Consider the following 26,382-nt stretch of genomic DNA (forward strand, 5'->3'; position numbering starts at 1 on the left):
AAACCCCCCAAAAAAACAGGATTCCCTAGGGACAGTGTTGGGGGGTAGTATATAGTCCCCCCGAAGCCACCTGTGACATGGGGCCTGAGTGTGGGAACCTGGGAAGCTGAGTGGGAAAGAGAAAGCGTGCTGATCAGGGACAGGGAGAAAACTGACACACCCTGTTGCCCATCCACAGGAGGTGAGGCCCCAGGACTTCCCTCAGGGGGACAGGGTCTTGGGGAGACACCAGACTGGGAAGAGATGGGGTTAATGGTGCTGCCGCAGCTTGTGGGTAAGCTCAGGGTAGCCGGGCTTGGGCCGAGCACAGCTCAGTGAGTGGGATCGGTGTGTCTTGGGAGCTGAGCAAGGCTTGTGTTGTGGTGGGAACGGAAGAATGGGAAATGAGGCGGGGAGCCATGCAAACATCCAGCTGGGCTTTGATGGAGGGCCTTCCCCAGCTCTGCCTGGTGGGCCACCAACCATGTCTAATTGTTTAAAGGTTGGACTTGCCCTCAAATGATGGTGACACCACAACCCAGGGCCCTGGAGACGGATTCTATCTTCCCTGACAAGTAAGACAGAATGATTGTTTTTCTGTCTCTGGGGACTGTGATGGATAGAATTAGAATGTTCCCCCTGACCCACCCACCCAATAGCCTCATATATTTGAATGCTTGGTCCTCAATGAAGCTGTTGGGAGGGATCAGGAGGTGTGGCCTTGTTGGAAGGGTGGGCTTTAAGGTTTTAAGAGCCCATGTCAGCCCCAGTCTCTTCCTCCCTCCCTCCTTCCCTCCCTCCCTCCCTCTCCTATTCCCTTGCAACTTCTAGATTATAAAGCTCTCAGCTACTGCTCCAGCACCATGCCTGCCTGCTGCCATACTCTCTGCCATGATGGTCGTGGACGCATGCTCTGAAACTGTAAACAAGCCCCGAATTAAATGCTTCCTTTTATAAGTTGTTTTGGACATGGTGTCTCTTCACAGCAATAGAACACTATGACAGGGATTTGGCTATCAAGGCTTAAAAGCATCCCAAGGGCAATGTTGATGACACTGCACAGTAGAATCAACAACAACAACAAAATGATGTCTGGGTCCCGCTGCCAGCAATATTAAAGCGACAGATTCCACATGTCCCACTCTACAAATATCTTTTATTAGCATGTGGCCATTCGGTAAAAATTCAACAGTGAACAACACGGACAGCTGCCAGGCTACAAAATAAGAGATAAGTGATGGCTTTTCAAGCTATCAGGGCAATTAGTAAGTGACTGGTAAACAATTGTGAAGCTAAGTCTGCATATCTACCCTCTCCCGACATACCCGAGTGGAGAAAAGTTGGATTCTGCTAAGTCCCTTTTGGTAATTATTTATTTAGGCAGTTGCGGGGCTTCGTCTTGTTGGCCTGTTGGGTGAGGACCCTTGGCATGTAGGGGCCCTTGGCAGGGGCCTGAGCCCCTCCCACATGCTGATAAGACAGACAACCCAGCTAACTCTGGGGAGTGTCCACTTGACTTCATGCTTTCCCCCACCCCCCGAAAAAAACCCCAAAGGCTCCCAAACACAAATACCCTTCCATAATGAAACCTCAGACTGGCCCCACCCTGCAGGTCCCCAGGAAGAGTTGAGAGCACACAGAAAAATTTCACAGACCTCCAGGTGGGTCTTTTCACAGCCTCTACAACGCTATAGCAGCTGCTTTCTCCTCCCCGTATTTCCGGGAGGAGCCTGAAGGTAAATCTATGCTTGTCTTTTCTGAAGGTCGAGGATGCTTCTGGTCCTTAGGAGGTTGGGCTTCGAAGCTCCACGCAGGCGCACTGAGTCCTGCAGCTTCCCAAAAGACCCAGCTTATGCATCAAGCGGCTATGTCTTTCCCATTCTAACTCCAAAAGCCCACCTGCTTATTTCTCCCACACATTTACCCTCAAAGTTGGTATATTGTACATTTTCTTTGGGTCCTTAATACAGGGAAAGTAGGGTGTGATGGGGGGGAGGAAGGCAAGTCACTACAACTGCATCAGGCAAACTGCAGAGGCTGCAAGGAAGGTCTGTGCAAGGGCCTTTGACCCTTGGGCCTTTGTGGAGCTTGGCCTGTTTAAGAAAATAAGATTGAGCCTGGCACGGTGGCGCACACCTGTGATCCCAGCACTCAGGGAGGCAGAGGCAGTTGGATCTCTGTGAGTTAGTTAGAAGACAGCCTGATCTACAAAGCATGCAGGACAGCCAAGGCTACACAGAGAAACCCGGTCTCAAAAAAACCAAAGGGAGGAAAATAGGGAGCACCATTGACGAAAAGATCCTAAAGAGGTGTGACAGCAGAGCTGGCATTTTGAACGGTGGGTGAAGGGTTGGTTCATGGTTGATTTTCTGGAAAAGCTGAGTTCAGGAAACTCCCAAAAGGCAGCGGTCTTCAGGGCAGGGGGTGGCTGGGTTGGGTGTTTGGGGAAGGTGGGAGTGGGGCTGGGGTTGGGGGTCAGTTCAGAAGAGGGAGAGGGGAGGGGCAGCCATCTTTGGTTTCCTCATAGTCACCACAAGGAGTAAAAACATCCAAAGAGAAAAATGCCAAAATGGGTCTCCTCGTACATCCCAGAAAGATGGTCTGTTGACCCCCCGTGGGTGGCTTGGTAGATTTGTCACCCAGATGGCAAATGGCAAGACTTTCTTTGGGGGATAATCACGCAGCCTCCAGAGATGAGTCTCACTGGGTTTGGGTCTCCCTGTGTTTCAGTGGTAATAGATGCTGAAGGCGTGCAGGATATACAGCAGGGTAGTGAGGAAGGCGAAGAACTGGAAAAAGACAGAGAGTGTTAGAGAGGGTCTGTGCAGGGCTTACCTCACCCCCAACGGCTCCAGATCCCCACCTGGCCTTGTGTTCTCTGCCTTGTGTGAGAGCAGCAAGCACTGGGCAGCTACTCCACCCTCTAGGGATGCTCCCTTCTTGGCCATACCAGGGCTACATTTGCCAGTTGTTCTGCCCCTGGTCCTCCTCCAACTGTAGCCTGGGCCTCTACCTGGCTGCAAAGCTATTCTCCTGTCTCCATGAGCTGAGACCTATGTCATGCTGAGCTGCGTCCTGCGGCCTCTGTGCCCCAGACCTATGTGCCTCACAGCTATGCTCACTGACGCAGAACTCTGCTGGGAGAACCTGTCTCTGAATGTCTCAGGTTCTTCTCAAGCTCTTAATGGCCCTGGCTTATCTCCTAAAGGCAATAAGCTCAGTTAGCTCCTGGACCCACACCCCCTCCAGTACCAGTGACAGAAACTTGAGGTACCTCTCACTCCTTTCAGCTAACTGTCAAGGCTAAAGCCAGCCTCAGGTTAGCTGTGCTATCTCTATCCATCTACCCACCCATCCATCATCCATCCATCTATCCATAAACCTATCCATCCATCCATCCAATAGCTTTGAACACGTGTTGTGTTTCAAGAACATCGTCCATCCATTCATCCGTCCATCCATCCGTCCATCCATCCATCCATCCATCCATCCATCTTTTCATCCAGCCAGCATCCACCCACCCATTCATCCATCATCCATCCATCCACCTATTCATCCATCCATCTGTCCATCCAATAGCTTTGAACTACCTGTTGTGCTTCCAGAATAGCTATTTCTACAACTGTGAGCAAGACATTAAAAAGTTCTTGCTCCTAAGCCATGAGTGGTGACAAATGCCTTTAACGCCAGCATCCAGGCAACTGAATCAGGAGAATGACAAGTTTGAGGCCAGTCTGGCTATATAGGTGAGACTCTGTCACAAATATAAAAAGAAGTAAATAAATAACATTTGCCTCACAGAGGTTACTTTTTTTTTTTTTCAGCAAGAAGCTAAGTGGGCAGGTCCTGTACAAAGAGTCCAGATAGGGATAAGGCCAGGAGGGTAAGGAGCAGAGAGGGCAAAGGGGGAGGGGGGGGTCTTGGGTAAGGTTTGTTGGAGAGGCCAGTGTTTGGGGGGAATAAGATAGCTTGCCTATGTGAGATGTGGCAACATTGCCCAGATCCCGAGTGAGAGAGTCTATGTGTCTGAGGGACCACAATGTGGCCTGTCTGATTGGGAGTCAGCTGTGGTGGAGTGTCCACTGGAAAGCCATCTCTGGGACTGTAAGTTTAAAGAAGTCCAGGAGCCTTAACAAAGAGGATGAGAGGCAAGAAGGCTGCTGGGAAATGCTGTGGCCCTTCCAGGGGCTCACATTGTGTGTTTGGTGTCCTGCTCTTATTCTGGGGACTGTGCCTTCTAATGCAGCCTTTGATTCAGGCATGGCATGACAGCCTTTGGAAGCCATTGACATGGGTGATGCTGTTTCACACTCAAGGAGGGGTAGGCCACTGTGAGCTTCCTGCATACGAGGGCACCATTTCACAGTAGAGGAAGAGACAGGTGGGCCCAGAAGCCCATCGGCACCACCTGGGGGATGCCGTGGGCATCAGGTTCTTTCAGCAGTTTATCATTGCCCACTTTGCTTTGCCTTCCATTACCCAGCAAAGCCATCTATTTGTCATTGAAACAAAAGGACTCAGAGTAACCCCCTATGCCCAGCCACTCAGGCTCCATCACAAGACAGCTGAAGCTCTTAGCAGATGTCAGTGAGAAAAGAGAAACACTGATTTGTTTATTTGGGGACAGAACAAAATTCTGAAGACTGGAGAGCAGGCCTGAGTGGGACAAATGCAGGACACACTCACACCCCCTACATGCACACGCATGCACACACACACATGCACACACATACACTGTCCCCTTCTCCAGTCTCTTGCAGCTTGACACCTTGTCCAAAACACCCAAGGCAGCATTGAACTGCATGGAAGAAATGCCCTCCGTATGTGCCCTCCGTTGGTGTCACTGCCCAGTAACCGCACAACCACTCACGGAGGCTGCAACGTTGATGTAGTAGTGATTCTGCTCCTTCTCAGAAATGATGGTGGCATATGCTTGCAGGACAGCGGCACTCATGTACAGGATGCCTGTGGTTCCGTGGTACAGGCTGTCCTGGAAATGCAGGGGTCAGTGTTACTCAAGAGGGGGAAAGAAAGGCAAGGCCATGTTCCATGTGTGTGTGTGTGTGTGTGTGTGTGTGTGTGTGTAGGTGAGACGTCAACTTCAGAAGTCTTCTATTACTTTCTATCCTTTTTTAAAAAATTTGCTTTATAATTTTTTTTGGGGGGGGTGAGGTGACAGGGTCTCACTATATAGCTCTGACTGTCCTGGAACTTACTCTGTAGACCAGGCTGCCCTCAGATTCACAGAGAACCACCTGCCTCTGCCTCCCGAGTGCTGGGATTAAAGGTGTGCGCCACTATACCCTATTTTAAAGTTAATTTTTATTTATGTGCCCACTTGTCTGTATGTGTATCATACAGGCATACAGTGCTTGTGGAAGTCAGAAGAGGGTATCGGATCCTCTGTGGCCTCTGGAGCTCATGGATGCCTGATGTGGGTGATGGGAACTGAACCTTGTTCCTCTGCAGGATCAGCAAATTCCCTTAACTACTGAGCCACCTCCCCAGCCAGCCCCTTAATATCTTAATTTTTGGATACACATCCAGCTAGACCAGCTGGCAAGCAAATCCAAGCATGCTCGCCTTTTCTCTGCTACCCTCCACCTGCACCAAATACTGGGGTCACAGATATATGGAACCATGCGTGGCTTTTCCCACGGGTGCTGGGAATCTGAACTGAGCTCCTTATGCCTGTACAGCAGGCAGTTTGTCAATTAAGCCATTTACCCAGCCCATCTTTGCAGTGTTTTTAATGGAATATCTATCTATGCAGCATACGAGTAGATAAGCTAAAAAAGTTGTAACATATACAAGTGTAAAAATACCCAAACCAGCTAAAATGTATTTATTCCATGCCCATTACTGTGCCAAGTGTTTCCCCTTTTGACGTTGTCTACTGTGAGGCAGGGCTCATCTTTTTTTGGTTTTTCGAGACAGGGTCTCTCTGTGTAGCCTTGGCCATCCTGGGCTCACTTTGTAGACCGGGCTGGCCTCGAACTCACAGCGATCCGGAGGCAGGGCTCATCTTAAGGACACGGAACTTCATGATTAAGATGAATGTCAAATATACGGTTCGTCAAGATTCGAACCCATGCCTCATGAACTTTAAGTCCCTGCTCTTAACTGGGGACACCATCCTGAGACAGGTAGCAATGCTGAGCTCTGCTGACTTCAAAGCAAAGCTGTTTTGCTTCCGGTAGGGCTGGGCTTGTTGCTTCCAAGTAGGACTGTTACCTCCTCAGAGAGAGTTAACCATAGCAACCTGGAAGCTGCAATTGCTCCAGATCTGCCTTCTGTAATACTCTGGAAAGCGTCTGCAGTTTCTCTCTGCTGTGTATCTAATTTCTGACTTCTGCCTGTTTCTCTTTTGGTGAATTTTTATTTATTTATTTATTTTAACCACCCTTACACAGCTAACTGACGTTTCACATTCATCTTCAGCTTGATGAAGACCCGCTCTGGGCTTGTCACTGTCTGGACGGTACAGTTAGTCTTCTGTAATGTCTGTGGTTGATTTCACTGCACTGCTTTCATTATTCCCAAGTTACAGAGAAGGAAACTGAGGCTCAGCTAATGTTGGGGTCAGAAGAATCTGACTTCCGACTTTAGTTGTCTTTAAAATGTTTTACATGTAGGCATGTATGTGTGTTGGGGTCGGGGCACAGGACACATGTGGAGGGCGGAGGCTAAGTTGTAGGCCTTGGTGCTTTCTGGGCACCACCATGTGGATTCCAGGGGTTAAAGCCAGGTTTGCCAGGCTTGGCAGCAAGCCCTTTCGCTTGCTAAGCCATCCCTCTGGCCCCTTCATTTTAGTTTTGATTCTTCAAGTTATTTCTCGCCATCAGTGTTTTCTAGCCTCTAGGGAGCTGAGGGGTCCCACGAGCCATGGTATGCCTCTGAAAGTCAGAAGATCTGCTGTCCCTGCTGCCCATCTCACTATGGAGCACTGGCGTTACAGGTACGTGCCCTCCCTACTGCACCAGGCTTTATGTAGGCTGTGGAGAGTCAAGCTCAGCTTGCACTTTACTCACTAAGTCATCTCTCTAGCCCAGAATTATTTTAAAGAGACAGGGCCTTTCTATATTGCCCAGACTGGCCTTAAACACCGAGGTTCAATATATCATATTATCTCAGACTTCTGAGTTACTGGGAGACTATAGGCCCATGCCGCCATGCTCAGCTGGGAGACTATAGGCCCATGCCGCCGTGCTCAGCTTTACACTATTTTTAGTGTAAATGCATGAGTGTTGTGCCTACGTGTGTGTGTCTGTGTGTGTGTTATTTATTTCTACGCACCACATGCATGCAGTGTCTGTGTAGACCAGGAAAGGGCAACAGATTCCCCTAGACCTGGATTTACAGATGGTTGTGAGCCTCCATGTGGGTGTTAGGAATTAAACCTGGGTCCTTTGCAAGAGCAACAAGTGCCCTTTGCTGCTGAGCTATCGCTCCAGACAATATTCCCTTTTTTTTTTTTTTTTTTTTTCGAGACAGGGTTTCTCTGTGTAGCCTTGACTGTCCTGGACTCGCTTTGTAGATCAGGCTGGCCTTGAACTCACAGCAATCCACCTGCCTCTGCCTCCCAAATGCGGGGACTAAAGGTGTATGCCACCACCGCCCGGCTCAGACAATATTCTTAACTTCAGGAAGATGAGTCAATCCCAAGAATGAAGGCAGAGGAAGGAAATACAAGGAAAGACTCACAAATATGTCTTCATTTTGGCTCAGTGATCAGCACACTAAAACAAGAACCCTTAGTGTCATAGGACTCTAATCCCAGTGGGGTCTCTAATCCAAGGTCTTTCATTGTCCCTCCCTACCTGGAATATCCCACCATCCTTACAAATCCAGGATACCAGGAGGTACCTGGTTCTTACCAGGACTCTCCAGGACTCAAACCGTTTGTAAAACCCGAACAAGTAGGACATCAGGAACATCAGGGAGATGAGAAAGGAGGTGAGCGAGACATACAGTACCCATCCGTGCAGCAAGGGCTCTGCCACGTGTGTAGCCGCTACCAGCGTCCAGACCCAGAACCCAAACACCTATGAGAGAAAAGCACAGACAGACTTGGCATGCTTATGCGTCCGTGGGAGGAAACTCCCTTTTGCAGGGCACCCCTGGCTAAAAGCTCAGCTGAGGGTCAGAGAGTGGGCAAAGAGCTTGCCCGTCAACTCTGACAAGCAGAGTTTGATCTCTGGAACCTGCAGAGAGAAGTGACTCTCTCAAGTTTGTCCCGGATCTACACGTGTGCACCGTGGCACAGAGGAAGGCTGGCCTCTCTGAATCCAGGTCAAGTCTGAGCCTGTGCCATTTAAAGGGGTTAACTGGCCTTCCAAAAAGAGAGACTTACAGTGGCGTTTGACCACATATTTAAGCCTAAGTAGTGTTGAGAGGTAATGTTTAAAGATTATCTGAACACGAAAAATTACAAATTTTGAGGGATTTTTTTTCTTTTCTTGAGAAATCCGTGACTCAGTGACTCAGAGCAGGCCAGAATGAGTTGTGACTTTACTTTTTTTTTTAATTAGAATTTATTCAGATTACATCCTCCATGTTATCCCCTTGCTTGTATCTTCCCACCCCCACTCTCCCTCTTTTAAAAAGACCTAAACAGGCTGGAGAGATGGCTCAGCACGTAAGAGCACTGGCTATTCTTCCAGGGGACCCAGATTTGAGTCCTAGAACCCACATGGTGGCTCACAACCATTCGTAACTCCAGTTGAAGGGGATCTGACACCCTCCTCTGGACTCCCTGGACACCAGAAATGCATGCGCTACACAGACACACACGCAGGCAAACCGCCCATACACAGAAACCAGGAAGTAAATAAGAGCCAGCATTCATAGTAAGCCTCATCCTCAGCACCAAGCCTGTGCTACCCTGTGCATTTGCTTCCACTGTGGATTAGCTGCCTTCTTCCTCTGCTTCCCTGTGACCACTGAGAGACTTCCTGGCCCTGTGAGCTCAGGTCATAGTGGCTGAGGTCCCGGGATCAGTGTAGTTCCGGTTTAATGGCCTCTAACTCTGTCCAGGTGTTTGTTGTCTCCTTGGCAGAGACATTCACCCCATCTCCCTCTTCTTTCTGTCAGTATCTCCTTTGCTCTAAGCTGGGCTCAGCTCTGTGTGTGTGTGTGTGTGTGTGTGTGTGTGTGTGTGTGTGGTGGGTTAGCCAGGGCTGTGGTAGGGGAGCCAGGGCTGTGGTGGGGGAGCCAGGACTGTGGTGGGAGGACTCAGGGTTATTGGTGGGAGAGCCAGGGCTGTGGTGGGTAGGGCACAATTGGAGCTAAATATTCAGAGGATGAATGTTTACTTGAAAACCTAGAGAGAGAGGGTCCACACAGGAAATGCATGATTTTATTGGTCTCATTTTCTGAGCAAACCACCTCCTAGGTGTTGCTTTGGCAGGCCACTGACGCGCCCTTGGCTCTCCATCTCCTCACTTTAATTAAAATGGTGCCCTCCCTTTTTAAAAAAGAAATAATTGATGTATTTTAAGATTCACCTATTTTTGTTTTGCCTGTGTGGGTGTTTCACCTGCATGCTACATCAATGCAGTGCCCTCGGAGAACAGAAGAGGACATTGGATCCTCTGGAACCGGAGTTGCAGATTGCTGTCAGCTGCCATTCTGGGTGCTAGGAACCAAACCCACGTTCTCTGGAGGAGCCCTCCCCCGACTCCCAGCCATCTCTCCTGCCCTAAGCAGTACTTTTAAGGATGACGTTTAACTTGTAACATCAGGAACTTGTCTCTGTCCCTTTCTCTTGGAGACCTTCAACCCCACACATGCACCTGCCCACTGGATATCTCTTTTTGGAAATCCTTCTGTGGAGACTGACTTGTTTCAGTCTAGCGTGACTGAAAATTACTCTGCCTCAGGCTCTGCTTCCCACAGCACAGCCCTGCCTTCAGGAGCTGCCTTGGCCTATGACTAGGCAGCACACAGATACAGGTACTGCCACTCTCTTGATGTCTCCTTATGTTTTTGTGACTGTTGCCTTGAAGAAAAGCTCCTTTGCCTTTCTGGAGAATCCTGGCCTCTTAAGGAGAAAACAGAGGGTGAGATAGTTGACTAGCAAGCTCCAGCATCCCAGCTGCCTCTTAAGTTCTTGGTCAGGAAGTCAAGAACAAGAGGCTGTTATGCTCACCCACTCCAAGGCCCAACGAACATGGAAGATGTGGGGTGTGGGGAAAGGTAGGTGCTGGAGGAATAGGAGGAGTGTTGTGAATTGCCACCCTCCCAGACAGGCCATTGCACGCCTGAACTCAGACAGGCTACGACTGGCTGCACAAGACCTACAAAAGATTAAGCCATCAGCGCTGTGTCCCAGGTGGGGAAAGGACTCATGACATGCAAGTCTTCCCTGTACAGGTAATGGTTGGTTATAGCAGGTAATGGTTGCTGGGGGGCCGGGGGGGCGTTTTCATCAGGGGTGTATCCCATGTTCTGGTAAATAACCCCCGCTCCACCCATGCTTCTGTCAGCAACCCTAATTAAACTCAATTAGTGAGCAGACAATGAAAATAAATCAAACATAGAAGGAATACTGGTTGGGAAAATGACAAGTGGGAGGGGAGCGAGACAAGACAAAGGGCCTTGAGGGGTGGATGGCATCAAAGAGACACTGTGCGTGCGTGTGTGTGCGTGCGTGAGTGTGTGTGTGTGTGTGTGTGTGTGTGTGTGTGTGTGTGTGACATTCTTCTAAATTGTAAAATTTAATTTTATAGGCCCACTAGCTCTGGGAACAACATCCCCTGCCCCCATACTTTAAACACTCTCCAAGCATCATTCTGGAAGTTCTAGGCTGAATCCGGAAGTGTCCACGGTGAACAACACTGACTTGTCCTAGGGAAAAGATAGCTGGAGCCAGAGGCCTGTCTTTGTCCTCTGCCCCCTCCCTTCTGCCACTAATGATATCCCAGGAAGAAGATAGCACTCCAAGGCACCTGCCAAGCCATGGGACGTGCTTGGAGGTGCTGGCAACAGGTCAACACCCAGACAGTGCTAAGTGTTGGTAGGAATGCTACTTTGGGGGCTTGTAAAACTGGTGCTTATGCCAGGACACACCCTAGACCTCAGAGGGCAGAGAGTGGTCTGTGTTACTGAATATAAAGCCAGAAAAGGACCCAGACAAAGCAGATCTAAGGGTGAGGGGTGTTGGAGAACACTGTCTGAGTGAATCTGTAAGAAAATCACCACCACACCACTCACACTCACCGGAAACTTCACAGTTTATATAAAATCTATTCAACCAAACTGTCTCGTTTAACCTGTTGTTCATTTCTAATCTCCTCAGAAAAAAACAGAACCATTGGTTATTTTTGCTGCTACGTTCAGCCCACCTGTGTCAGGCTTGGCAGTCACACAGCTGCCTCTGTCCCTCTGCCCCTCTCAGCTAAAAGGGACTCCCCAACCTTTTCCTGCCACCGGAATCTGCCTTGGCCATCACCAATGCATGTAGATCATTCATCTCTGTGAGTTTAGTCATCACCAACTCACTGGAGGGAGCTGAGGCGTGAGGCCGCACAGGCAGTGTAGAATGGGGCCTGGACACGGTGTGTGTGTGTGTGTATGTGTGTGTGTGTGTGTGTGTGTGTGTGTGTGTGTGTGTGTGTGTGTGTGATTTCTGTGGCTGTCCTCCAAACCAGATGTCATGCTGAGGGCAGGGGGAGCTAGATGCTCCTGGAAAGTGCCAGAAGCTGGTCGGCTAGAACCACAGCAGAAGCCCTGGTACAGTCCAAGACTTCGGTGGGACCCCAGCCTGCAGTATTGGAGGGCCCATCTGGTTTCCAGCTGAGGGCTGGGAATCCCTGGTCCCACTATTCACTCAAAGAGCTCTGAGCAGGGGGAATCTACTTACATTACATGGAAAATTTTTTGAACTAGCCCAGCTGCATAATTGTTACGCAGAGGAATGTTGTTTGTTTTTTGCTTTTCCACCCCTCTGCTTTCGAAACAGTAGGTGGCACTGGAGCCAGAGGTCAACTCCAGGTGAATTAAAACCCAGTGGTGTTTGGTGTCTCACCTCTACCTCAGGTAGTGTGGCTTGGGAACTTGCTTTTCAACTTCTTTTTAAAAGCTCATATTTAACTTTATGGGTTCTCCTGGCTGCCTACATGCCTCTCCCATTTTAGGCCCCATTTTACATCTCCCAATAGCAGGGTGTATTTTTGACCGGTGTGTCCCTCATCCCCAACATGGAGATGTTAGACATTTAGAGTAAGTGTGCCCTGCATACAATTTTGGCAGGGTCTTTTTCTCATGACGAAAATGCACATCCCTTATCGATATACCTCCCAAAGGACCAAATTCAAAGGGTCTTTTAAGTAAGGATGGAGGACCCAGCATGGCAGCTCACACCTTCAATCCCAGTGTTCAGGAGACAGAGGCAAGTGCTTTGAGTTTAAGACCAGCCTGCTCTACATATTGAGTTCCAGGAGGGCTAGAGCTGCATAGTGAGGACCCCGTCTCCTCCTCCACTTAGAGAGAGAGAGAGAGAGAGAGAGAGAGAGAGAGAGAGAGAGAGAGAGAGAGAGAGAGAGAGAGAAATGTAGAATAAAGTGGAACCAAAGGCTTGATCGTGTATCTTAAAGTATAGCTTCCTTGTTGGGTTCTGGTAGGAGTGCTCAGTGGTTAAGATGCACACAGCTTTCACAGAGGACCAGAGTTCAGTTCTCAGCAGCACCCATGTTGGGTAGTTCTTACTTTGGCTACTCTAGCTGTAGGGGGACCCAACATGCCTGGCCTCCATGGGCACTCATGAGCACCCTCTTACTAACCTATCTACCCATCTACCTACACACATACACATTGGGAGGATGTCGAGGAGTGGGTAAGTTTTGCAGGGCTAGTCAATAGAAAAACAAAACAAAACAAAACCCCAGAAGCTCATGGGCTCTGACCAAATATGAGGCCCTTAAAGCTTCTACTGGACACAGCAACTGCAAGTATTAGCATCATTTGAGTTGAGATATAAGAGTTCAAAAGAATACTTAAAACGCAAAAGACTTGGAGCATCCTTGCTGTCTTTGAAAACTGTTGAATGAAGGAAAAGAATCCAAAGTATGGCACAGAGGTAAAGAGGTGCTAGGATACATGTGGGGCTGAGGTGCAGGTTGGTGGTGGAGTTCTTGCCTGGCTTCATCCATGCCTTGGGTTTGGTTCCCAATACCTCAAAAACAAAACAGAAAACAACAAAACCAAAACAGAAACCCAGAAAAGCTTGGCACCTCCCTAGGGCAGGGCTCTGAGCCCTGTGGCTTCCTGCTTTCTGTGGACTTGGAGACAGCTCAGTGACCAGGGACACCGCGTTGTTGGAGGATCTCCAGACGGGCGCTACTGAAACCAAAACTCTCAGCCAGTTTCACTTGCTTCCACTTTGCCCCATCCAGATCTGCACATCACAGCTCTGGGGTTGAGTCCCAGCTCTAAGGGGGAGCTATGTGACCCTCCTGTGTCTCTGCATCCATCAAACAGAGGAGGGGGCTCTCTGGTCCCTGCCACTGGAGCTGTTAGGGAGAGAGTTGACTAGTCCCGATTTGGCTTGTGGAGAGAGAGAGAGAGAGAGAGAGAGAGAGAGAGAGAGAGAGAGAGAGAGGGAGAGAGAGAGGGAGAGTCAGCTGAGTTAATTACAATTGAATTACAATTACAATTGAAAGGGCATAAGAGGACACAGGAGAAGAAAGACCCAGGAGAGTGGTGCCCTAGCTGGTCTTCCTGAAGGACGGGAAGTTCACATCCTAGGGTGAGGGTGGGAGATGAAAGATCAATCTGCTGAATGGATACAGTATTATTTGGCAGCATAGACCCTTTCGTCAGAACAGATGAAAGCCTTTAAAAATGCACTTAGGCCAGGGGTGGTGGCACACACCTTTAATCCCAGCACTTGGGAGGCAGAGGCAGGCGGATCACTGTGAGTTTGAGGCCAGCCTGGTCTACAGCCAGGGCTACACAAAGAAATCCTGTCTAGAAAAACCAAAATAAAATAAAATAAAATAAAATGCACTTACACACACACATACACACACACTTTTTTGCTTTCAAATTACACAGATGCTTCCCCGCAACCCCATGTCCATCTGTAGCCTACAGTTAAAGTCCATAGCTACTCTAGGTTAAATATCTGATTTTTGGGTTTTGTTTGGTTTGTCATTTTTGTTTGTTTCTTTGTTTTTGTTTTTGAGACAGGTTCTTATTATGTAGCTAGCCCTAGCTATCCTGGAACTTACTATGTAGACCAGGCTGGCCTCAGATTCACAGAGCTCTGTTAAGTGCTGGGATTAAAGGTGTGAGCCACCACACCTGGCAAATACCAGTGTTAGTAGCCACCCTGCTATTTTGGAAATACTAATCAATACGTTAAGTTAAATCGCTCCACACAGTAACTTCACTTTTCAAAAATGTTCTACACACAATAGGTGCGAACAAAGAGAAGAATGAATGTCCAGGCTTCTCTTGTTGCCTCTTTGCTAGATACAGAAAAGACAGGGAAAAAAGATTAAAACAATAAAAGATAGAAAAGATAGATTGACCCAAATGCTCATCCAGAGGACACCAATTAAACAGCTGTGCGTGCCAGAGTGGGACCCTCTGCAGCCTTCAGAAAGAAGAAAAACACTTATTTCCCGAAACGGAGCAGGTCCCGGCCGACAGCAGCATGCCAGCTGAGATTTATGTGGGACAGGAAGAAAGTGAACAGAATGTTTCTGGCCGAGATGCTGCCGCAGGGTCTCAGAGAGAACTGGTTAGACAGAGTTCTCTCCCTCTTACCACAACCAGCACGGGGACAGAGTTTTTAGTGTGTGATGACGGTCATGTTTAAAATGACTCAAAACAAACAACACGAACAATTTACAAGAGTAAGAAGGAAGTAACTGGGGGCTACACAAGGGAGGGTCCCACAGCCTCGCAGATGACACCTGCCTTTCCAGGCAACATAGGAGGAGTGACTGGCGTTGATGAGGGCCTGGTGCAGTCTGCCTACAGGTTCAGAGAAAGACGAAGTAATGGCCCTAGGAGGGGCCCAGGAGGCGGGAAGCATACGCTGCTGTCAAATAGTCATAGTGAGTCTCCAAGCTAGGGGTGGGTTCAGTGTGGGGCAGACAAAGAGTGGAGGCAAGCAGAAGGTGGAGACGCTGGTGGCAGGTTTCTCTGCATAGCTGGGTGGCACTTCAGCAGGGTAGGTCTTACTCCCTGCCAATACCACATTCCTTTCTTTCCTACCTGTCTTAGTTTCCTTGACAGCTTCCTCACTTACCTGGTTCTCAGGTGACAACAGAGCATACCACGAGTCCCTATGAACTTAGAGGAAAAGGCCAAATCCAAAGATGGCCGAGGCTCCTATGTCAGCAGTAAAAAGGAGCCAGGGCTCCTGGAATGTCTGACAGAGTGGGCGGAGTGAGTCCCGCATAGGACTCATTTGGTGTGGTCCACTGTGGGAACCCCAATGCCCTGAAGGCTCCCCGTGACACTGTGATGTCTCAAGATGAAGAAAACTGTCATGCCTTGAGTTCAGGCTGATGGGATTAAAGGTCTTTGGGACATTGTATACCTTTCCTCTTTAAAAAAGTGTGCATGGGGCTGGAGAGATGGCTCAGAGGTTAAGAGCACTGTTTGCCCTTCCAAAGGTCCCGAGTTCAATTCCCAGCAACCACATGGTGGCTCATGACCATCTGTAATGAGATCTGGTGGGCAGGCATACATGCGGGCAGAATACTGTGTAAATAATAAATACATTGCAATAATAAGAAATATTATTTATAAAAAATAAAAAAGTGTGCTAAGATGGTTGGCTCTCAGCCTTTAGGTTACACTAAACATTGTACTAAAATAACACACCATTTCCATCCTGCTCAAGGTACCTCAGATGAAAATAAGTCACAAAGAATTTCTCTGCTGGGACTGGCTGGTCTCACTTAGTATATTGGTTTTGGGGTTCATGTTTAGCAAGTGTCAGAATTTCCCTTTGCTTTAGAACAAACTAATGTCCCATTGCAGAATATAGTTCCTGCCTTAGAGCAGTTGGGAGCTTATGGTTTTTTGGCTTTCCCACATGTGAACGTGACAAGTAGATGGTAGAAACTTCCAGATCTGCAGTTACATCCCTCCCCAGCCTACTGCTGTATGACAATTCAGGTTTTCTGCAAGAACAACCCAGATTCTTATGTGCTGAGCCATCTCTTCAGACCCCTGATTCCAATGACCTCCAGGCCTGGTGCCTAGCAGGGAGGAACACCACAGGCGATGCCAGACTCCCCAACTCGCAGTGCTGCCCTCTCCACAGGAGGCTTGCCTGCCTGCCTGCCTGCCTGCCTTCCTTCCTTCCTTAAAAAAAAAATGTTTTTTTTCTTTTTTGGATTTTTGAGACAGGGTTTCTCTGCATCTCTGGCTGTCCTGGAACTCATTTTATAGTCCAGGCTGGCCACTAACTCAGAGCTGACTGTCTCTGCCTCCTGAATGCTGGGATTAAAGGTGTGTCCTGTCACCACCTGGCCCCACTGGAGCTTCCACATATGGACTCGTTTGTAGGTTATGACTTCATGTTAGTGGGTCACTGACCAGTAAAGAAGAAATCAAACACACCAGAATGGAAAGAACGGGAATGCGATGTCCAAAGAAAAGGAAATACGGTTTCCTGAGTCTTTTGTTTCAACACACACACACACACACACACACACACACACACACACACACACACCAGTTGCCATGGAAACATATTTCCTTTTGTGAGACACAGTCAACTGTGGAAGACCATTTTCTGGCATGCCTCCCTGACTCTAAGCCAAGGGCTTTTGTAGTATTCTGCCCTAGCCTGCCTACCCTGGATGGCTCTTCTTTGCAGCAGTAAGCCTGTGTGTAAGGACCCCAAGGCAGTTGTAGTAGAATTGAACATGGGGGGTGGAGGGGCTGGTGGGAGGATGAGAAATGCTGGGACCTGGGCAGTGAGTGTGAATCACCCACAGGCTGGTTGGTCAAGGGAAACCACAGGTGAGGGAAAGCCAGAGCAGTGGGAAGGGCCCTGGAGTATGGCACCTCAACAAGTGTCACAGAATGCAATGGGTTGGCTTCCTGGAGGGAAGCAAAGCAAAAGGAAGGGCAGGCAAGATGTAAAAGTGGAGAGTTACAACCTGCAACAGGCAAGGAGAGTACCAGGGTCATGCCTAAAGTCTATCTGAATGCAACACACACACACACACACACACACACACACACACACACACACACATTTCTGAGTATGCTCAATTTAAGGTCATACTTTTTTAAAAAAGAAGACACATGGTGCGTGGGTGGTGTTTAGCTCAAAATCTCAGAGCACATTAGCAAAGATTAAAGTGATGGACAGGAGAACCTCTGAGCATGCTCAGTTCACACCAGAAGTTTTTAGCTAAAGCATAAAGGATACTTTGAAGGCACAGTAACATAGGTGACTGACTTTCTTAGTCACAAGAGCTTTCCTAACACAAAGATCATACCTAATGTAGACTCCCGCTAGGGACGGCCCTGGTGGAGGCCAGAGGCCCACAGGCAAAGCTGGCCTGACATACTGGCTAGGCAGCCTTTCTGAAGCATCTGGGTCAGGCGGCCATATTTTCTTTGTCTTGGGAAGAAACAATCCTGAGAGACCAAGGAATTTCTCCAAAGACCTCCAACAGGACCCCAAAACAACAATCATTGTGTGGAACTTCCATGCTCAATAAATACACACAGGCCTCTGGCAAATTCTGAGTCATTCTGCCCTGACTCATGGTGCGAGCATTTTTCTCTTTGTGGCTTTAAGGTTAGCAGGAAATTGCCTGCCCAGACTGCCCAGGTCTCCTATGAGGCCATTTCTTATTCTGTCCTCTCCAGATAGTGTGGGCTGGAGCCCCGTGGTCCTCTGCTCCTTACAGAACAGCCACAGAAGGGCCCGCAAGTGCTCTCCAGACCTGGCTGCAAGCCCAGGAAACCTGGAGCTAGTTCCTTCCTTGAGCAAACTGGCCTGTACTTCCTCCCTGCTCTGGGGGCTTCCTGCTCCAGGGCCACACCCTCCCATTCAGACCCAGACTGACCCAAGTTTTATTGATCAAACTGCACAGATTTACAATGTAGCATAAAATAGAATGATACAGAAATTCTTTTCTACTCAAAGGCTAGAGGCAATTTCTTTCCTGATTCGTAAAAGTAAATTAAAAATAAAATGCTAGGTGGTGAAGGGGGGCTGTTTATCTCCTTTTCCTCTCCCTTTGTGGACTTTAGGAAGTTCAATGCATCCATCCCTCGTTTAGGGCTTTGCCAGCCTCTAGGCTGATTCCCTCTCACTCTTTGACTCAGGCTCTGACTAATTACATGTCTCTTCGTAAATTCTCAGGCAGCCCTCAGTTGTGCTCTCGACACCCACCGTCTCTGGGAATGTCCCCCTCAAGAGCACCTCAGCTCAGCTGTCACCAGACCTTAAGGCAGGGACTAGACTGATGTCGCCTCCTCCAAACCCTAGCACACCTTCACTACTGCCCTCTGTGCTGCTCTCCTTCTCTGTTTCCTGTCTGGGGCCTGAGTTTCTGAGGCAGGGCTGGGCCTGAGCTCTTCGTGTCCCCAGCATCTGGCAGAAAGCCCGGCGCCATGCAGTCCCAACTAGGGATGGTCACCTTGAGAAAGACAGGTCTTTGAACATGCTGGTCAGGCAACACCACTTCATAACGTCCGGGCCTGCCACTGTGGCTCGCCTGTGAACTGGCACTTCTTCCAGGAGCCTGGATTGAGGGGACAGAGGCCCATTTGCTTCATTCCCATCCACTTCCTGCTCTGTTCCCTCCCAGGTCCCCAAAATTCTTAGAGGATGAGTGGGGTGCTCTGTTTGGATTCCCCTTCCCCATTGCCTCTTCCTTGGCCTTTCCCCACATCTCTCTGTATCCAAGAACGGCCCAAAGCCCTTGCATAAAGTTTTATTAAAGGATTATTAAAGATGATGACATTTAAAGAAATCACTTACTTGGGCAGAGAGGCCATCTAGATGGGCGGGGTTTGAGGGTTATAAACTCTGCAGAGGCAGAATCGAAAAGGAAAGCTCAGAAGGCCCACCCGTGGCAGGAACTTAAATGGGCTTGTCTGAAATAGAGCAGAACGCTCTAGAGCAGTTGCTCTCACCCTTCCTAATGTTGGGACCCTTTAATACAGTTCCTCATGTTGTGGCGACCCCCAACCATAAAATCATTTCCATTGCTAAGTCATAACTGTAAATTTGCTACTGTTAGGGATCATAACGTGGATATCTGTGTTTTCCCATGGTCTTCGGTGACCCCTGTGAAAGGGTCATATGACTCTCAAAGTCTAGAACCTAAGAACTCTGTGAGACTCCACTCTGGAGACCTATCTGCCATTTCATAGGTGCAGGTGTGGCCAGGCTGTGGGACTGGGGAATCCAGATGGGGAAGGCCCATGGGAGTGCAGCTGTGAGGCTGGCTGGCTGGGGGAAAGTTCCTCAGGGAGAGTGCCCGGGCTATCTCTTCTTAACTGTGAGACTCCATCTCAGCCCCTCTGATCCTGCTCCCAGGTTATTTCCTTCAAGCCTGATATGCGTATGAAATAAATCATTTTAATCTGCTGGCCTTCCAGAACTGTCCACAGCTGCCTGTCTTTCTCATACGCAGACCACTTATTTAAAGAAAGTTGCTGGTGGTTTAGTTGGATCAGGTGGCCGGGACAGACCTAGACATTTCTGAAAGGTAGGAAAGGAGGGTGGAGGTGAGGTGCAAGACAGAGAAGGCAGCTCTCCAGCATGCCTCTGCTCGGCTTCTGCTCCTTTGTCCTCCTCAAGACATGGGCTTCCTGCGGCATCTGTGCCAGGTTCTGGTGATGGGGAGTTGGAAGGAGACTAGCGAGAAGCAAGGAGTGGGCTAACTTTTTGTGGTCACTTCCAGTCTTTCTCTTTCTTTCCAGCAGAGGTTGGCTTCACCCCCTAGGACTCGGTAACCTCTGTATGGGTGACCAGAGTTTCACAAGGGCCCCTCTGCACATTGGTCAGGACATCAGCAAGTCAGGTGCCGCTTTCAGAGTTTAAGGACCAGCCACTGCTTTCGTTTTGTTCCCCTAATCTAGGGGGTAGGCAGTGGTCTCTTCCTGTGTTTACTATTCTCTGGATTGCTTCCATAGCCTTAGGGTGCTCTTGGTGTGTGTGTGTGTGTGTGTGTGTGTGTGTGTTATGTATGATGCATGCATTCATGTTTATATGTGTGATGTGTTTGCCCACACATGTTCTTGTGTGCATCCATTTAGAAGCCAGATATTTGGCACTGGCACTTCAATGGCTTTTTAACTTTTATTTATTTATTATTTATTTATTTATTTTTGTTAATTTGTTAATTTGTTTGTTGAGATAAGAGTCCTCCCTGAACCTGTTGTCTGATGCTTTGGTTATACTAGTTGGCCAGTGAGCCTCCAGATTCACACATCTGCCCCTGAATGCTCAGGCTACAGGTGCTGCTCCTCTCAGTCTTTACCCAGGTGCTGAGGATCTGAACTCGGGTCCTCCTGCTTTCACAATGACCATTTGCCCACTCATTCATGCACCAGTCTCCCTTCTTGTGCTTAGCCACCATAGACCGGAGCTCAAGCTGAGGTCAAAGGAGAAGTGACAAAGTCAGTCTGTGAGGCACTGGCTTCACTTCAGCCGCTCGCATGAACCAAGGCCATTGAGATGGGAGCCGGGGACAGCCAGGGACAGAAAACCAAACGTTTAAGGAAAGCCTCTAGTCCCACCTGGTCACTTTCAGTCCCAGCACGGTTGGCTCTAGCCGGGCTCTGTGCAGTTTCAAACAAACTCTTAGATATGGCTAAAAAGAGAAAGCAAGCTGCTTGGAGTCAGCATGAGATTGGGAGTTTGGGGTGACACATAGAAATGAACCTCCTGTGGCAGGAGTGGGGGAGAACGAGCTTCTTGGGGGGCATCTCAGTGTTTCCTTCTGGCCAGTGTGGAGGTGAGAAGTCTGGGGGAAAGAGAGGACCCAACATCATCTGGGAGGCTCAGGCCTCTTCCCCCTTTAACTAGCTGACTCTCTAGGAAGTCTCTCCCCTGCTGCTTTTTAATTAGGCAACAATCTAATTAAAGAGCCAACTAATGAGAAGGATGCAGATGACTTGGTCAGACATTCACTCATAAAGTGTTCCCCAGGGGCAGCCACCGGGGTGAGCTCTCAGCTTCCAACTTTCAGCTTGCCAAAGAGCTCAGGAGTCTAGTCAGGAGTCGCCCGGGCCCTGAGGTGATGAGCCGTCTGCTCTCCCAGAGGCTGGCTCTGTAGAGAGAGGTAGGGCTGGCTGTCATGCCCACCCCTGGCTCAGCCCCTAGTGTTGGTGCCATTGGGTGCTCACGCTCTGTATGGGTGGGAAAAAAATAAATGGAGGTCTGTCCTCATCTTAAAGCTCACTGAGTGAAAGGTTCCTCACCCTCAGAGGTTGTTCTTTCTTTTCTTTTCTTTTCTTTTTTTTTTTTTGGTTTTTCGACACAGGGTTTTTCTGTGTAGCCTTGGCTGTCCTGGACTCACTTTGTAGACCAGGCTGGCCTTGAACTCACAGCGATCCGCCTGCCTCTGCCTCCCGAGTGCTGGGATTAAAGGCGTGCGCCACCACACCCGACTCAGAGGTTATTCTTCACCTTGTACCTTCAAATAAGAAATCTACGCCTTTAATCCCAGCACTTGGGAGGCAGAGGCAGGCGGATCGCTGTGAGTTCGAGGCCAGCCTGGTCTACAAAGTGAATCCAGGATGGCCAAGGCTACACAGAGAAACCCTGTCTCAAAAAACAAAACAAAACAAACAAACAAAAAAAGAAATCTAGATTCCCCACTACACTGAACAAAACCTCAGTTATGTGAAAGTTTCATGCCATGCTAATGAAGAAGTAAAAAATGCAAAACGAACAACCAACCATTTTCCAGCCACCCTGGAAAACAATTTGCCAGTCTCTAAATAATAACAAAACAGACACCTAACTATCCACTCAGAAAATTACACTTAGGTGTTTCCCCCAGAAAAGTGAAAAATGCTTCCCATTCAAAGCCTGGACAAGAATGCCAATAGCAGCTCTATTTGAAACTGCCAAGAACAGGAGACAGTCCATAGAGGCGGGTTGGGTTATGGCAAATCCTGACGGTGGAATATCATTCAGCAGTAAAAAGGAACAAAGTGTGGATACAGACATCTTACATGGACATCAAGTATGCTTCAAGGGAATGAGTGCGTCTCAAAAGGTTGTATACTATTCAGTTACGTTTATTTATATAACTTTCTCAAACTAAAACCATTACCTTTGTGGAGGTGCTTATTTCTAACATGCTGTTTGGAATAGCTGGAAAGTGGGATGGTTTGGGGAACTCTAGAGAGTATCAAAGGGGGGCTTTTTGGTGTGACGGGACACCTGAATATTGGTTGCTCTAAGACAAATCTACACTGGCAAGAGATATGTCTGTTTCACTGACCGCAGGTTCCCAGTTTTAAAACAATTCTAGTTAGGAACGATATGGCCCCAGGAGATGCAAGTTTCTATAGAACCAATCATTAATGTTGAAGATTGGGGCATAAAGCATCTTAAGCAAAGGTCAAAGGTCACTAGAGTAGGCTACTGCGAGCCTGAGCTATGCTTGTCTGTCACCTTCAAGAATCGCAAAGAGCTAGGGGCTGAGCCTCCTTGACAGCCAGGGTGGCTCACGGCCAGCAGGGAAGAGCTTGTGAGATTTGATCTGATGGTGAACCTGCCCATTCTCCATGTGGTTTCCATGTGGTGCTCCACAGACAGTGGCTGGTGGTAGGGAAGGTCACTGTAGGCGCCATTGTGTGATGTCATCTCCAGCCACCCCACTGCGGAATCAGTGCAAGCTAGTTCTTGGGTCCTGTTTTCTGTCCTCTACAGCAGCACGCTGGCTTCCCTGCTTTCTAGTCCATGCTATAGACATTTGTCTCAGACCAAAAGCCTAAGAGTCAGGGGGTACCTGGAGCCATGGTGCCCAATGGGCAGCAAAGAGGGGAATACATCAGACAACCAGGATCAAAGAAGGGGCTGGCCCAATCTTCTTCCTCCCACCTTCTCCCTTTCTTCCCCATCCTCCATCCAGGCACACACAGTCCTTGCTAGGCATGCTCACAGCTGGTACAAGAAGCTTATGCAGAGTGATGCACTCAACACACACACACACTCACTACACACACACACACACACACACACACACACTCACTACACACACACACTCACTCACTCCACACACACACACACTCACTACACACACACTCACTCACTCCACACACACACACACTCACTACACACACACACTCACTCACTACACACACACACTCACTCACTACACACACACACACACACTCACTACACACACACACTCACTACACACACACACACTCACTACACACACACACTCACTACACACACACACTCACTCACTCACTACACACACACACACTCACTCACTACACACACACACTCACTACACACACACTCACTCACTACACACACACACACTCACTACACACACACACTCACTGCACACACACACTCACTACACACTCACTACACACACACACACACACTCACTCACTACACACACACACTCACTCACTCACTACACACACACACTCACTTACTACACACACACTCACTACACACACACTCACTACACACACACTCACTACACACACTCACTCACTACACACACTCACTACACACACACTCACTCACTCACTACACACACACTCACTACACACACACTCACTACACACACACTCACTCACACACACTCACTCACTCACTACACACTCACTACACACACACACTCACTACACACACACTCACTCACTCACTACACACACACACTCACTACACACACACACACACACACACGATTCATGTGCTCTACGAACAAGCACACACATATGGGTTTTCACCCATTTCTGTATTTTCTAGGTGTTCATCAATGAATAAGGATGGCTTGCAAGTTAAAAAATAGAGCTACAAACAAGAAAACACGAGACAAGGCTAACCGCAAGGGTACCGTGCATAATCGCCGACTAGTGCTTTCTCTAGAATACCAAGGCGAAGGCAGAGGAGCCGCCCCAGACTGAAGGGGACATGAAGGGGACAGGGCAGCGAAGCACAGCAAGGAGGTTTGACCTGGATTCTGGGCCAGAGAAAGGACGCTAGCGGGGAAGTGAGCAGACATGACAGCAATGGCCCATAGCAGAGTGCTAATGCTAACTTCCTGATTGGAGCGACCTGTGGGGTTCGGCAGTGTGAGTAGTAGATAGGTTTCCTATACCGCTCCTGTGGCTTTAGGAGACATGTAGAATTATTAAAAAAATAAGTCAAGAAAGTCAAACCCATGACCATGTCCTCATCATCGAAAAGTCCCAGGACACCATGAAAACACTTTTCAAGGAAATCCAACTGCAAGAGAAGGAAACGTAGGGACACCTGTCACCCCCTCTAATGACAGTTCTCTCCCTGCCAGCTTTCTTGCCCGGGCCATCCAGCCTTCTGCCAGTGACAACTCCCAGTGACGGGCCTGGACCCCCTCCCTGACCTGGCTGGGACAATGGTCTCTTCTTGCTGGTGCTGCCTTCTAACTGTTCAGGAGACGCATCCAAGCCTCTCTCCAGCCGCAGAGACCCCTGGGAAGTAGCCAACCCTCCTGCCAGTGATTTGCATGTCTGACAAGCATATGCTCAGTAAAAAGTAGCAGAGCCAGCCTCCAGTCTTGTCATCCAAGGGGCTGTTCCAAAGTGAGGGCCACACCCAGGGCCTGACACATGGAGCTTAGGATGTGATCAGCCTGGGAGGATGCCCACATTTGTGTGGGGTTGGCACTGGAAGAAACCTACCTCTTAGGGTGGAGTCTCTGTCAAGGCCACCCTCTTGTAGGATCCAGCCAGCCTGGCGTCCCTTCCTTGTCTGACAAGAATGGCTGCTGTTTAATTCATCAGCCTAAAGTTCAGTCAATGGGACCCAACCTTCCAAGCCGACCAGGAGAATGGGAATGGTCAGCCACGCCCATTTTATGTAAGCAGTCCTGTCGGCTTCCCAGCTGAGGCAGTTCTGTCAAATTCAGAGCTAGGAAGGAAATTTCACCCACACCCTGGATATTACAGGGGGCTTTGGGGAAGGTTGGTGGCAGCAGGAGACGAGGGAACCTGTTTTCTATTGAATGCACTGTTGAGGCGAGGCAGGGAACAGTACCCAGTTCTGCTGTGAGGTGTCCTAGAGTCTGGCAGTAACAAGTTTTCTTGAGTAACCAGGGTGGTTCAGATTGTTTTATGGACGATGCTGTCATGCGGCCCTCCCGCGCCGGTGTGGAGCGCACATAAATCAAAGTTCAAAGTCAGCTGAAGTGATTTGAGAAAATGCTGGGAGACCTTTGGAGAGTCCCCTGGTTCTTTGAACTTTAGGAAAGTACAAGCAGCTAGGGGGAAGAACAGGTAGTAGAATTTTCTTAGGAGTCTAGGTAATGTAGAAGGTGGCTGCACCCTTCCAGCAAGCATGTGTGGCCTGGGGACGGTTCCTCATCCTTTGGGAAAGAGGAAAATCTGCTCTAAAGGGGCCCAGCCTGGGGTCTGGCGGACAGTAGGAAAAATGGAAGCCCTTAGCTAGCTGCCTGTCCCAGTCCCTGTTCCCGCTTGACAGGCTCCCCGCTGGCCCCGCCCCTCCCTCCCCGCAGGTGGCGGCAGCGACACTCACCAGCTCTGGCAGGAAAAAGGCAAAGGGGATGGTGAGGAACACTGCTGCGACCCCCGAGGGCACCGCAGGCGGGGCATAGCTGGTGGCCGGCGGTGCGTCCGAAGCCATGCTGTCACCTACGCTGGCACCCTTGCTCCGAGGCACTCGCTCGCGCCCCGCAGCTGTTCAAGTATCACCTCCCGCCGGACAGACACACCCATTGGACGGAGGTACGTCGCCTGGGAGGGGAAAAGAAAGGTTCCAGTGAAGCAGGTCCTTCTGCGCTTGCGACCAGGCAGGAGAGGGGACAGGACTGGTCTCGTTGAAGCTCTTTTTAGACCTTCCCTCCTAAGGAACTTTTGACTGAAGCACCAAAGCACTCCAGGAGATCTGAGTGACAGCCATGCCCCTGCTGATCTCTGTGTTCAGAGTGTAAGCAGGGGGCATTTTGCTAAAATAAAGACTGTTTATTGAGAACCTACTGTGTGGTTAGTCATCTACAGACACCTCTGAAGTTCAGAGAGTCCACCATGTGGCTGTTACATTTTTTCCAAGAAAGGAGACTGGAAACGAAAGAGGTGCAGTTAAGGTCACAGAGAGGAGCGGTCACAGCATCTTTTGTCTTCATCGGGGAGGCAACCCTCGAATTCTAGCTGAGGAATTTGGAGCAGTTTGGCTTTCACCTCCCCTCCTGAGGGACTTGGAGTTGCTGG

General features: G+C 49.1%; 1 protein-coding gene across 1 annotated transcript; it reads right to left on the reverse strand.

The window, feature by feature from the left end:
* Positions 1–2,176: 2,176 nt before the first annotated feature.
* Mall (mal, T cell differentiation protein like) lies at positions 2,177–26,275 on the reverse strand. Its single transcript, XM_051144586.1, has 4 exons — positions 25,691–26,275; positions 7,857–8,024; positions 4,850–4,969; positions 2,177–2,768 (listed from the first exon to the last, which is right to left on the reverse strand). The coding sequence occupies exons 1-4, from the start codon at positions 25,796–25,798 to the stop codon at positions 2,706–2,708; spliced, it is 459 nt and encodes a 152-aa protein (XP_051000543.1). The 5' UTR covers positions 25,799–26,275; the 3' UTR covers positions 2,177–2,705.
* Positions 26,276–26,382: the final 107 nt, after the last annotated feature.

Source organism: Acomys russatus, chromosome 4 (assembly GCF_903995435.1).
Source record: "Acomys russatus chromosome 4, mAcoRus1.1, whole genome shotgun sequence".
NCBI lineage: Eukaryota > Metazoa > Chordata > Mammalia > Rodentia > Muridae > Acomys > Acomys russatus.

What these genes read in the sequence shown, in the direction of transcription:
- Mall (XM_051144586.1), bottom strand. Translation starts at nt 25,798, where the DNA reads ATGGCTTCGGACGCACCGCCGGCCACCAGCTATGCCCCGCCTGCGGTG. An exon ending in TTGAGTCCTGGAGAGTCCTG is followed by an intron (nt 4,970 to 7,856) that starts GTAAGAACCAGG and finishes CTGCATTTCCAG; the next exon opens with GACAGCCTGTACCACGGAAC. An exon ending in ACATCAACGTTGCAGCCTCC is followed by an intron (nt 2,769 to 4,849) that starts GTGAGTGGTTGT and finishes GTCTTTTTCCAG; the next exon opens with TTCTTCGCCTTCCTCACTAC.